The sequence below is a fragment of the Podarcis pityusensis genome, assembly GCF_964106645.2.
Source record: "Podarcis pityusensis genome assembly, chromosome: 2".
Taxonomy (NCBI): domain Eukaryota; kingdom Metazoa; phylum Chordata; class Lepidosauria; order Squamata; family Lacertidae; genus Podarcis; species Podarcis pityusensis.
Window position 1 is genome coordinate 127,622,433 of NC_138029.1, and position 13,243 is coordinate 127,635,675.

At 45.3% G+C, this 13,243-nt stretch overlaps 2 protein-coding genes and 1 long non-coding RNA gene across 4 annotated transcripts in view; 2 read left to right on the forward strand and 1 right to left on the reverse strand.

Moving 5' to 3' along the window:
• The window catches only part of LOC308466299, a 57,028-nt gene extending 45,215 nt beyond the window's left edge, over window positions 1-11,813 (forward strand). The window contains exon 3 of the long non-coding RNA XR_013980692.1: window positions 11,795-11,813. This is a non-coding gene — a long non-coding RNA (uncharacterized lncRNA). The remainder of the gene's footprint in view (window positions 1-11,794) is intronic.
• The window catches only part of LOC308466197 (HLA class II histocompatibility antigen, DR alpha chain-like), a 35,005-nt gene that overhangs the window by 19,337 nt on the left and 2,425 nt on the right, over window positions 1-13,243 (reverse strand). Inside the window, exons 4-5 of one of the 2 annotated variants that reach the window (XR_013980680.1) lie at window positions 13,020-13,161; window positions 12,573-12,867 (exon numbers count right to left, since the gene is read on the reverse strand). Coding sequence is in view for 1 of the 2 variants with exons in the window: in XM_080986892.1 (XP_080843018.1) it covers window positions 12,864-12,867; window positions 13,020-13,161 (146 nt within the window). In the remaining variant the exon portion in view is untranslated. Of the gene's footprint in view, window positions 1-11,906; window positions 12,868-13,019; window positions 13,162-13,243 lie in introns of those variants that run through there. The other variant, XM_080986892.1, reaches the window with a different exon arrangement.
• Window positions 1-13,243, forward strand: part of LOC308466168 (H-2 class II histocompatibility antigen, E-S beta chain-like) — a 46,371-nt gene that overhangs the window by 14,523 nt on the left and 18,605 nt on the right. The gene's annotated exons all lie outside the window — the stretch shown is intronic.

A 13,243-nucleotide genomic window follows, 5' to 3' on the forward strand; every position in this document is an offset into this window, starting at 1 on the left:
ACCGTAAATCAATTAGCGGGGTCACGCCAATAAAACAATTCCACAGGGATGAAATTTGGGAGAGGCCCTTTGATGATCTTGGACTCTTGGAACCACGTGCCCTTGGCAGACTCTCCTTCTTCAAACGGTCCCATTTCACGGCAAATGGGCCCTTTCACATTCACAGGACATGCGGCTCTTTCTGCTGAGGGGGGCCCTGGCCTCCTGCCCCACAGCCTTGCCCTGGCAGCTCCCCTGGCCCCCCTCCCCACATGATACTTGGCTGAAGGTTCTCCTTTGCTTCTGCCTTGAGATCCAGGAGAATGTTTGCTCTTTTGCTGAAAGAGGATCTGCAAAAAAGATCCCATTTCCCCTTCTAAAGAAACCGTGACAACTGCAAGGTATAATATTGCACAGCAGGCTGGGCCTTGTCTGTCCGTCCCTGTGATGTCCCTGCACAAGCCTTGGCCCCAGAAGGGACGCCTCTCCCAAACCCCTCTTTGGGGGTCATGTCCCTCCTGGAGCCTCTTGCCAGGGGGAGGAAGAGCTGGACGACTCTTTCGACTTGCATTCATTTCTGGAAGGAGGCATTTCTGCAAGGCACACACAGAATAGGGGCAGAATGGGGAGAGGAGGGAAAACAGCAGATTAAGACCAGTGGCGTAGCATGGGGGGTGCAGGGGGGGCCGGCCGCACCGGGCGCAACATCTGGGGGTTAGGGTTAGGGGGCGCAAATCCACGGGTTAGGGGGCACAAATTACTTGCCTTGCCCCGGGTGCTGACAACCCACGCTACGCCACTGATCAAGACCCCCGAAAGCAGTGACTCCTTCCCTGGGGGGACCTGTTCTGTGCCCCTGGTCTTCCACTGGTGGGTCGCAGCCTGATCCCATGTGGGCTGAAACAGGAGCCCTGACACCCCGCAGATATAAAGATGGAGAAATGCATGTTTGGGTTGAAAGGGGGTCTTGGATCTGGAAAGGTTGAAGAGACCTGTCTCTGCCCCACAGCCGACTCTGGCCAGCCTGACTGGGCCACATCCTGGCCTTGGCTGACCTGAAACACAGCCCCACCTTCTCGTGTGGGTTGTGCCCCATAGCCTTGAGGACTTGGAGGGGTCTCTGCCCATTCTCTCCTCATCCTCCTCCCTCCTGCCTTAGGAAGAGATGACCCACTTTGCTCTCCTGACGCAAGAGGGAGGGGGCTGCTCTCCAAGGAAATCTCCCCCCACCTTGAGCCAAGGAGCCCCTATTCCTCTAGCAGAGGGTGCTATGGGGCTTGCCCAGCCCCACTCCATTCAGCTCAGCCATTCCCAAGGGGGTCCTTCCCTGAAACTGCCATTCCTCTTAAGCCATTGCTGCTGGACTGAAGGGGGGGGGCTGTGCCTTGGGGGGGGGCTGGGAGCTACTTCTCTGTGAGGAGGTTTTGCTGCACTCCCTGTTGACCTCCGTCTCCTGGATCGTGGCCAGCTTCCCTCTTTCATTTCCCTGAATGCTGAGCTGAGCTCCAGGCCCCCATGTGGGGGGAAGCGAAACTCCCCCCAGCGCCTTTCTGCAGCGTCTCCTCTGCTGCCAGAAACAAGGGGGCAGAAGGAGGGAGACATGTGCTATGAGCCCAGAAGTCCTGCTTCTGTCTCCAGGGAGCAGGCTGCCTGGATCCTGCCCCTCCTGTCCAGGGACCCCCTTGGCCCCCTCCTCTTGGTCTGTTTCTTCCTCCAAGAGGCCTCCTTCCCAGCCTCAGGCAGGAGCTGCATGGACACCCAAATTACATTGGCACTGCCTGCAAGGAGAAATCTAGCACAGCAGGGAGGAAGGCTGCAGGCCAAGCCGTTGCCCCCGTTTCCTGCTTGCAGGGAGGTTATTCTGCTTCTCCTTCACATTGGGGAGAGAGCAGTAAAAACATGAAGCTGCAGCTACAGTGGAGCAGTCCTTTCTCCCTTTCTCCCATGGGAGCCATTGTGGAATGTAGATCTGAAGTTCACAGCCTCAGTGCCTCTGGGGGTCCACAAAACCCACATTTCTCACACCCAGTTTGTCCCCTGGCAGCCCATCCTTGAGCATCTTGTATTCCAAAGAGATTTTGACCCAGAGTTTCCTCCTCTCTCTCTCTCTCTCTCTCTCTCTCTCTCTCTCTCTCTCTCTCTCCAGCCAAGGCCCCTCTCTGTGGAAGTGACTCCTCCACTCTTAAACTGAGCCTTTGCCCTCAGGTGTTGCTGCTCTTTTGTGCCACCACCAGGAACTGGGCCAATGTGCAAATCCAGTTCTGGGATTGGAAGATCATGTACAGATAACCTGCAACCGTGGGCGTAGGCATGATTGGTTTTTTTTGGGGGGGCAGGCCTTTTGTTAGGGGGCAGAACCTGAGTTTGCTTTGTATTTTAATTGATTTTATCAATTGGGGGCAGCTGTCCAACCCTCCCCCCACAGCTGTGCCCATTCTTACAACCTATTTGATTGGTCCTTTTTTGAAGCATTTTTTTCCTTCAGAAAAACAAGATGCAGAGAATTCCCACTATAGGTGGGGAGGGGGGGCAGAGTGCTGGGGAGAAATTTCCTCCTTCCTCTGTAGACATGTCATCCTTATGTGCCAGTATAGAAAAACACTGGTTCTCTTTCCTCTTGCATTCTGGGAACTATTTCTAGCTTCTTATAATCAGACACGCTTCTCTCCTTCACGCACACGGCGTAAGCCTGTCCCTGGCACACAAATCCCTACATTCCATTCCTTGCATACCACTTTTTTATTTTAGTTCACGTTAAGTTCACAATGATCTGTTAATCCTCAATGTATTATTAATTATGTGAGTTTATATATGATCATAACATCAGTAATTGCTTTAGTCATATTATAATCAATTTTAGTCATAAGTGGATTAAGAGCTTATATACCTGTCTAAGTGCAGCTCTTGCATATTTTCTTTCATGTACCAAAGATTGATGAACCTATGTAAGCCCGCCTTACATATATGTAATCCAATAAGAATTCAGTTTCTTTGTTTACTTTTAACCAATCAGCCACAAGCACACCGTGGCCATGCTTTTTAACTTTGAATAAAAGAGAGAAGCTGTGGGGCCAGAGAGACAGAGACGCACTCTCTCTCTCACTTTCATCTGGCTCATCACACGCAAGCTCTGAAACAAACATCTCTTTGTCTGCCGTTATTTATCAACGCAACATCTGGTGACCCCCGACGTGATCCTGAAGAAAGGTAAGTGATACTGAAGAAGGGTAAGTTGCCAGATCCCTTTAGAGCCTGCATCCCTCATACTTAACCCGACTAGGATAAAAGTCTCAAGCGCTTATTTCGTTAGTATGGGAGGGGATTTAAGTAAGGTGCAAATGGCTCATGCAAAAGAACTTTACTCGCTCGTAAAACAGACTGTAGACAAAGTTCAAATTTCTTTAAGAGAGATTGAACAATTATTACTGGAAATTAAATATCAATGCCCCTTTTATTCAGACGAAGGATCATTACAAATTAGCACATGGGAGAAGATAGGGAAAATTCTTTTCTCTGAGCCAAGGGCTCCAATTAACTGCCTACTCACATGGCAAAAATGCGCAAATGCAATAGCAAAATTAGAACTGTCTTCTCCCTCAGTTTCTCCACTGCTGGTAACTGCAGAAAAACCTCCACCACCATACCCACAGATCCTGCCTCCTTTGTCTCTTTCATCACCCAGCCAAAATCTCCCTCCCCTTGCAGTTGCTTCGTCTCAGATTTCAACTACCCCCCTTCATCCCCCTTCTGTGCCTGCTTCTCAGTCTGTCTCTGTACAAGCTGTGAATCAGCATGCTTCTCTTCCCTCCCCCCTCCCTTCTGAGCATGCTTGTATGATACCTCAGTACGGAGCCGTCCGTGCAGGGCTGTTACAAGCTAAGCAGAATGGGCTTCTTTCCTTGGACGAAAAATCTGCGTGGGCTGGTGAAATGCCATTAATTTTTCCCCTCACTTATCAAAATGCCCCTGGAGGAAATCAGTTGCAGGTTTACCACGAAAAGTTGCCTTATACTGTAATGAAAGATTTTAGAAAAGCCATTTCTGATTCAGGTCTGAAATCTTCTTATGTTATGGGAATGTTAGAGGGAATCGCTTCATCTTATACGATGACAGCTTTTGACTGGAGAGATTTGATGCGCATGATGCTATCTCCAGCACAATTTGTTGTATTTGAAAATGAATTCAAACATGCTGCCATAGCTCTAGCTGATCCAATGCATACAGCCAGTCAACTTTTTGGTTCTGCACCATTTGATACTTTGGCTACCCAAGCCCTGTTGTCACCTTCACACTTTCAGCGCACTGCAACTTGCGTGCAGCGTGCATTCCGCAAAATTCCTGTTACAGGACAGCCTCTGAGTTCTTTTGTAAATGTTAAACAACAGCATTCAGAACCATATCATCAATTTGTAGATAGACTGAAAGAATCTATCTCTAGACAAATAGACAATGAAATAGCTCAGGATGAGTTGCTGAAAAAATTGGCTTTTGAAAATGCGAGCACGGACTGTAAGAAAGTGTTACAATCTATCACATGCCGTTCAAAATTTAGTCTTGCAGATATGATACAATCGTGTTCGGAAATAGGAAGTCAGTCACATGCTATGTCATTGCTTGCTACTGCAATTCAGGCTTCCGTAAAACCAACAGGTAATTGCTTCAATTGCAAGCGTCCTGGCCATTTTGCAAAGCAGTGCAAGGCCCCAGGTGGGACTGCACAGAAGAATATTACTGCAAATACCACGGCCAGACCTTCCAAAAAATGCCCAAAGTGTGGGAAAGGCTATCATTGGGCAAATCAATGTAGGTCTCAGGGAAACTTCATTGGGCCCCAACTCTCGGGCCCCAAAGAATAGAGAGTTGTCAGCCTTTAGTTTCTGCTGCTGCAAAAGTTTCTAAAAATATGCCTTTTGAATTTGCTATTGATTTGATTAATCAAGAGACCAAAAGCACTGCATTACCTGGTGAAATCATAATCATGGCCAGCCAAATGGCAGGTCCACTTCCTTCTAACCTCACAGGTTTAATTTTACCTAAATTTTCTGCTGCAAAACAAGGCATTCAGATCATCCCAGGTGTCCTACCTCCTGACTATGTGGGCACAATCATGGTCCAATTTTGGAGCCATATGCCCATGCAGTTAACAAAAGGCGAATCTTGGGCACAATTGGTGATGCTGCCTTCTCCACCTGATGCTGTTTCTGCTATTGATACTAATCTGCACAAGCTCTCTTCATCTTTTTCCCCACAGCTTCTAGCTGTGACCCAACGTATTGGAAGAGAAAAACTCCTTCGTAAGTATAAAATTAATGGAAAACTATTAGAGGGTCTGATAGACACCGGCGCGGATGTTTCTGTCATTTCCAGTAAATTTTGGGATCCCACTTGGCCCCTTGAATCTTCTCCTGAAGTGTGGGGCGTGGGAGGTAACCAGACTTCTTGCAAAAGCGCACAGTGGCTGCCTGTTTCTCTGCCTGATAGCTCTGAAACCATTGCTTACATCCAGCCCTGTGTGCTGAAAATCCACCTCAACCTGTGGGGAAGAGACTTACTACAACAGTTACAAGCTACCATTCAATTTAATGAGTAAGCTTGCACTTCCCCTCAACTGGAAATCTTCTGGTCGTGTCCTGGCTATACGTTTAATTACATTCCAACAATACATCAGCCATGGCACACCTTGTTATTTAAGCCGTTTGACCATCATTTTACCCAAGAAGCATCATTTATCCCGCTCTAGATATCGCTGCTCTACTGAATTGACTAATGATTGTGATGCTTTTGTCTCTCTTCTCAGTAGGTCTGAATATATCTCTTTAGTTGTTTCTCTCTTAGGTGTTCCTGGCTTGGCTGTACGTAATAGCGCAAATATTAATTCTTTAGCTTGTTATGCAACAAAAACCCTGAAATTTACTTCTCAAGCCCTTCACCTTTTGAATAAAGAACAGAGTGAATTACATAATGGACTTTTACAAAACTCCACTATGGACTTTTACAAAATCTGTGCTATCGATTATTTGCTGATGCTCCATCATTATGGTTGTGAACAGGTCGAAGACATGTGCTGTTTCAACATCACTGACAATTCTAAGGCCGTTCAAAGACAAATTTCTCATTTGCAAAATCTTACTCACCACATAAAAAAGGATATCGGATTTTCTGGTCTCTGGGACTCCTTTTCCTTATGGTCCACTGCATGGCTCCCTAATCTCAACTGGCTTCGTAGTCTTTTTTATTATGCCATTATTATTGTATGTATATTAATTTTGTTTTGTTGCTTTCTCCAATGCATTCCTAGCCTTACAAGTCTTTTTTCTCGCCTTTTTACTCCCCCTCAACCACCTAGTGCACTTCTTGCAGCCTATTATGCGAAATGGCAACGCCAACAGTAAGAAAAATAAAAACAAAAAGGGGAGATGTGGGTAGGATTATTTTGAGATTCGCTGGCAAACCACTAATCTTGAAGTATTTTTGCCCCATCAACCCTAGCAGTATTATTTCCGGCATTTGATGGCAAACCACTAATCCGGAAGTATTGTTGCTTTATTCACCCAGTTGCCTTATCTCGCAAAGAAGAAAAGAAAGGAGGAGATGTAGACATGTCATCCTTATGTGCCAGTATAGAAAAACACTGGTTCTCTTTCCTCTTGCATTCTGGGAACTATTTCTAGCTTCTTATAATCAGACACGCTTCTCTCCTTCACGCACACGGCGTAAGCCTGTCCCTGGCACACAAATCCCTACATTCCATTCCTTGCATACCACTTTTTTATTTTAGTTCACGTTAAGTTCACAATGATCTGTTAATCCTCAATGTATTATTAATTATGTGAGTTTATATATGATCATAACATCAGTAATTGCTTTAGTCATATTATAATCAATTTTAGTCATAAGTGGATTAAGAGCTTATATACCTGTCTAAGTGCAGCTCTTGCATATTTTCTTTCATGTACCAAAGATTGATGAACCTATGTAAGCCCGCCTTACATATATGTAATCCAATAAGAATTCAGTTTCTTTGTTTACTTTTAACCAATCAGCCACAAGCACACCGTGGCCATGCTTTTTAACTTTGAATAAAAGAGAGAAGCTGTGGGGCCAGAGAGACAGAGACGCACTCTCTCTCTCACTTTCATCTGGCTCATCACATGCAAGCTCTGAAACAAACATCTCTTTGTCTGCCGTTATTTATCAACGCAACATTCCTCTTTGAAGCAAAATGCAAATGCTGTCACAATCTCACATCTTGCAAACGTTGTTGGTACCGTATTTTTTGCTCCATAAGGCGCACCGGACCATAAGGCGCACCTAGGTTTTAGAGGGGGAAATCAAGAAAAAAAAATCTTATTCCCCCCCCAGCCCCAAAGAGCAAAGAAGAGCAAGACAGCGAGCGGGATCCATGCGCTTGCTGTCTTGCCTTCTGCCATAGCCGTGCGCAGTCTAACCCAGCCAGAGGGGCTGCGCGCGGTTATGGCAATACCCCCACCTCCCGCAAAAGCCCACAGGAGCCGCGTGGAGCTTGTGTGCGGCTCTTGGGGGCTTTTCTTTTCTTTTTTTATAAATTTTTTATTGATTTTACAAAAAAGTTTTTAACAATACAAACAAATAAAAAGACATACAAACATGTACAATTTCATAACCTTTTTTTCATATCCCTCACTTCTCGGACTCCCCCAAACCTCCCCTTCCTACATCCCAATTTCCAAAATTATTTCAGCAAATTTTAATTAATTTTATCAAATATATTTTTTCTTATTCTTTTCTTCAGCTTAATCTTATGTCGCTGTAATCTCCTTTTCTTTCTCGAAACCTCGACATTTTAACATTCCTCAATTTTATAATAGTTCTTAAGATAGATTTTAAATTTCTTCCAATCTTCTTCCGCCGTCTCTTTCCCCTGCTCACGGATTCTGCCAGTCATCTCAGCCAGTGTCATATAGTCCATCACCTTCATCTGCCACTCTTCCAGGGTGGGTAGATCTTGTGTCTTCCAATACTTTGCGATAAGTATTCTTGCTGCTGTCGTAGCATACATAAAAAAAGTTCTATCTTTCTTTAACACCAATTGGCCGGCAATGCCCAAGAGGAAGGTCTCTGGTTTCTTAGGGAAGGTACATTTAAGTACCTTTTTCATTTCATTGTATATCATCTCCCAAAAAACCTTAATCTTTGGGCACGTCCACCAAAGGTGATAAAAAGTACCTTCAGTTTCTTTACATTTCCAACACTTATTATCAGGCAAATGATAGATTTTTGCTAGCTTGACTGGGGTCATGTACCACCTATAAATCATTTTCATAATATTTTCCTTTAAGGCATTACATGCCGTAAATTTTATCCCGGTGTTCCACAACCATTCCCAGTCAGCAAACATAATGTTATGACCAATGTCCTGTGCCCACTTAACCATAGCTGATTTAACTGTTTCATCTTGTGTATTCCATTTCAGCAGCAGATTATACATTCTTGACAAATTCTTAGTATTGGGTTCTAACAGTTCAGTTTCTAATTTTGATTTCTCCACCTGGAAGCCAATTTTCCTGTCTTGTTTATAGACCTCCATTATTTGATAATAATGGAGCCAATCTCGAACTTGGGGTTTCAGTTTCTCATGACTCTTTAACTTCAACTTATCTCCATCTTGTTCCAAAATTTCCCAATACTTTAGCCATTCGGCTTCCATATTAAGCTTTTTCAACGCCTTAGCCTCCAAGGGTGACAACCATCTAGAGGTTTTACTTTCCAACAGATCTTTATATCTTATCCAAACATTATATAATGCTTTTCTGACAATATGATTTTTGAAGGCCCTATGCACCTTAATTTTATCATACCATAGATATGCATGCCAACCAAATGTATTGTTAAAACCTTCTAAATCCAAGATATCTGTATTCTCGAGGAGCATCCATTCTTTCAGCCAGCAAAACGCTGCTGCTTCATAATACAATTTTAAGTCCGGCAGGGCAAACCCCCCTCTTTCTTTTGCATCCGTCAGTATTTTAAATTTTATTCTGGGCTTTTTGCCCTGCCAGACGAATTTCGAAATGTCCTTCTGCCACCTCTTGAAACAGTCCATCTTGTCAAGAATTTGCAATGTTTGGAACAAAAATAACATTCTGGGCAGTACATTCATCTTAATAACTGCAATTCGGCCTAACATTGACAATTTCAAATTTGACCATATTTCTAGATCTTTTTTAATTTCCGACCAACATTTTTCATAGTTGTCTTTATACAAGTTCAAATTCTTAGATGTCAAATAAACCCCTAGGTATTTCACCTTCTTAACCACTGTCAAACCTGTTTCATTCTGGAACTTCTCCCTCTCCATGACTGTTAAATTTTTTCCCAAAACTTTAGTCTTTTGTTTATTCAATTTGAATCCGGCCACTTGACCAAAGTCTTGAATTAACTCCAACACCCTTTTTGTACTAGTGTCTGGCTCTTGTAAAGTAAGTACTAAATCATCTGCAAAGGCCCTTAACTTGTAATGTTTAGCTCCGACCTGTACACCTTTAACCTGCTGGTCATCTCTAATCATATTTAGCAACACCTCCAGAACAGAAATAAAAAGTAATGGGGAAATTGGGCACCCCTGTCGTGTCCCTTTTTCTATTTAAAATTCTTCAGTTATCACATTATTTACAATCAACTTAGCTTTTTGTTCAGCGTATATGGCACCCATACCATTCTCAAATCCTTGGCCTACCCCCATCCCATGAAGATTCTTTTTCATAAAACTCCAAGAAATATTGTCAAGGGCTTTCTCCGCGTCCACAAAGATCAGAACTGCTTTAGTGTTTATATTCACCTCTAATAATTCCAAAATGTCTATTATGTTCCTCACATTGTCTGATAAATGCCTTTTTGGGAGAAAGCCTGCTTGGTCCTTATGAATCTTCTCCATCAACACTCTTTTCAGTCTTTTTGCCAAAATGTCTGCAAAGATTTTGTAATCCACATTAAGTAATGATATTGGGCGGTAGTTCTTAAGTTGAGTCTTTTCAGTCTCTGTCTTTGGTATGAGTGTAATATACGCTTCTTTCCACGATTCTGGTGCCCTTTTCCCCTCTAAGATCTCATTGCAGACTTCCTTTAACGGTTGTACCAACCACTCCTTCAAAGCTTTATAGTATCTGGAAGTCAGTCCATCTGGTCCTGGAGATTTGCCCAGTTGCATGTTCTGAATGGCACCCTCTATCTCTTGATCTGTTTCTTGGGGGCTTTTCCTGCCTGCCTCCCCCCTGCATTCGCTCCATATGACGCACACACATTTCCCCTTACTTTTTAGGAGGGAAAAAGTGAGTCTTATGGAGTGAAAAATACGGTAATTAACATGTAGAGTCTGCCATTTGCAGTTTTGCATTTAAGCACAAAAATAGAAATCAGAGTATTGGATTTCACATTTTACATGGGATGATTATTGAAAGTGGGGAGAAGACAGCCTCTTAACTCTCCCCCTGCCCCCCGCCCCATAATTCTTTGATGCGAGTCTTAAACCCAAAGCTGCTCCGACGAATGACTTGTTTTAAAAGTTCCTGTTTTGAGGGAACCCAAATGTCACAATCTCCATTTCTGCCTTGAAGCAAAAAAACAGGGTTGGGGGAGGGGTAAAGCAGAATTGCTGTTGCTGCTGCTGCTGCTTGGGGGGGGCCTATAGTGTTGTCGTTCTGGGGACTTTCCTGGAGGGGAGGCTTGATGGGAGCCAATCACAGGTCCCGACACTGCTTGGTCATCAGTTGCTAGGCAGGAAACGCGTTGCTCTTGCCAAACCTCTTAGAGTGCAGCACTTGCTGGTCCAGATGTGGAGAGTCAGCCCTGCAGCCTTGAGGGGCCTCCTGCTCCTTCTGCCAACTGGGGCCTTGGCCTTCTGCCCCCAAGTCTTGCCCTGGCGGCACTCCTGCCCTGCCCCTCTGCCAAACTCTGCCTTCTGTCTTGCTGCATTAATTGGCTCCCCCCCCCCCCCAGCAATTTGGATCCCACCATCTGGGATCCAGAAGAAGGTATGAGATTGCACAGCAAGCTGGGCCTTGTCTGTTGGCCTCTGTGATGTTCCTGCTCAAGGCTTGGCACCAGGAAGGACGCCTCTCCCAAACCCCACTCGGTGGTGTCATTTACCTTCTGGAGACTCTTGCAAGGGGGGGGGTGAGAGAAAGAGCTGAACAACTCCTTCAACTGACATTAGTTTATTTTAACGAGGCACAAAAATAAGGGCAAGATAGGGAGAGGAAGGAAAACACCAGATAAACCAGCAAAGAGTGAATCCTTCTCTGAGGCTTTTAAGGCATGTTCCAGGCAACACAGCCAACTCATGATGGAGGTTTGGCCAGGCTGACTGGGTCACATCCTGACCTTGCATGTCCTGAAACACACCCCTCTCTAGTGTGTTGTTGCCCCTGGAAAAAGACCTTCATTCATCCACCCTGAATTTGGAGGGGGTCTCTGCACATTTCCTCCCTCTTCCCCTACATCACACACTCGAGTCTCAGTAAGAGCAGGTGCTTTGATCTGGTGAGGCATTTCAGGACAGGGGGATGGGCTGTTCTGTTTCTCTCCTCTGTTCCCCCAGAGGGGGAATCCATGGGTCCTGTGGGATAATGCTTTGGGGCATCACACAACCCACAGCAGGCCTTGAAAACCAGAAGAGTCCTGTTGTATCATCAGGCTGATCAGGGTTCCCTGCCCCAGCATCCTGTTCCCAGCAGGGGACACACAGGCAGACCAGGGCAGAGGCAGGGAGGCACCAGCGCTGGCTCTCCTGATCTCTTATCATCCCCCAGAATCTGGGCCTAGAGACAGGAGGAGTCAGTGTAGCCACTCTGGTTGCAATGCCCACCATTTCCTCAACAGTTCACCTTTTTGCTTTGAAATAATAAATATATCCAGAGCTTATAGGCAGAGAAAACAGCACTAGAAACAAATCAACAAACTGTAATATTTATTCATTGCTTCTGGAAATATGGGAGCATGTATGAAAAACAGCAGTTGGGCTGCACAGAAGCCATTGGGAAAGTTTTGCGGATGAAGAAGGGATCTTTTCCTCTACACAGACAGATACAACCCTGCTTTATGTGGACAAGAAAGGTGTTTGGGGTCTCTTAGCAGCTAAACTTCCCCCAAAAGCTGGATGAATCCTCTTTGTGATTAACGAAACACCTGAGGGGTGTATTCCTGCAGTGCAATGCACGGAAGTGAGTAAGGCTCTCTCCAAAAACTGGAGAGAGAGGTGAATGGTTTTTGTTAAGTGGGGTGGAGATATGAATTAGAATGCCTGACACTCTGTTGGCAGGGGGTCTCCTTGAGCCACGCAGATGCAAGGCGAGGCAAAGCAGGAAACCCCCACAGAAAACTATCCAGACTCAACCACGGAGTTTGGGGGAGGATCTGCAGCCAAACCACAAGCCCCTCTGTCAGAGATGATTTAGCTGAGATTCCTGCACTGCAGGGGGCTGGACTAGATGACCCTTAGGATCCCTTCCAACTCTACAATTCTATGATTCTTTGAAATGCACGAATTCTTTGCCAGAAGCAAAAGCACCAGGGAGTTTCAGAACCTGCATGGAGTAAATGTTGAACCATGGCAAGACATTTAATGTGAGCAAAATGTATACTTTTCCTATTTACTTAAACCGTCTGAGAGAAATTTCTTTGCTAAGAGGGAAACAGAAAAGGGAGAAAAGTAATGTAAGTCTGCCTAAGCATCTTTGGCTATCATAATTGTTCTTAAAAGTCAAACATATTATCCGAAAAGCTTCTAAGAATAAGCTGCACACGGAGGAAGCAACTCCTTCCAGATGATTCATAGCAGAAGAGACTCTTGGCAAAGGAGCTGAGCTGAGGGGGTTCAAGGAAGAGGCTGTCAGGAAAGGAATCCTCCATTATCTGAAAAGGAAGGAGAAGGGAGCTGGTGAGCTGGGAGTATGGAGGCTGAGCACCTTCTGGGCAGGATGAGGCCCACCCCACCCCTTTGCTGTGTATTTTGGCTTCCCTTGCATTTGTCTCTGAGCCCCTGAAGGGAAACGGGTTCGACTCACATGAAGCCTCTGCGATCGTTCATCCTCATGGCCTTGAAGAAAAGGATGGTGCCAGCGATGATGCCCAGGATGCCAAAGGCCAAGCCCAGGGCACACAGCACGTTCTCCATCGTTTCCGGGATGGGAGAGGGCGCCTTGGAAACTGGGATGGAGAGAGAGAGGACAGGGCTAAGGGGGGACTCTGTTTCTCTGTGTGTGTTCAGCGGAAGAAAGAACCCAGGAGT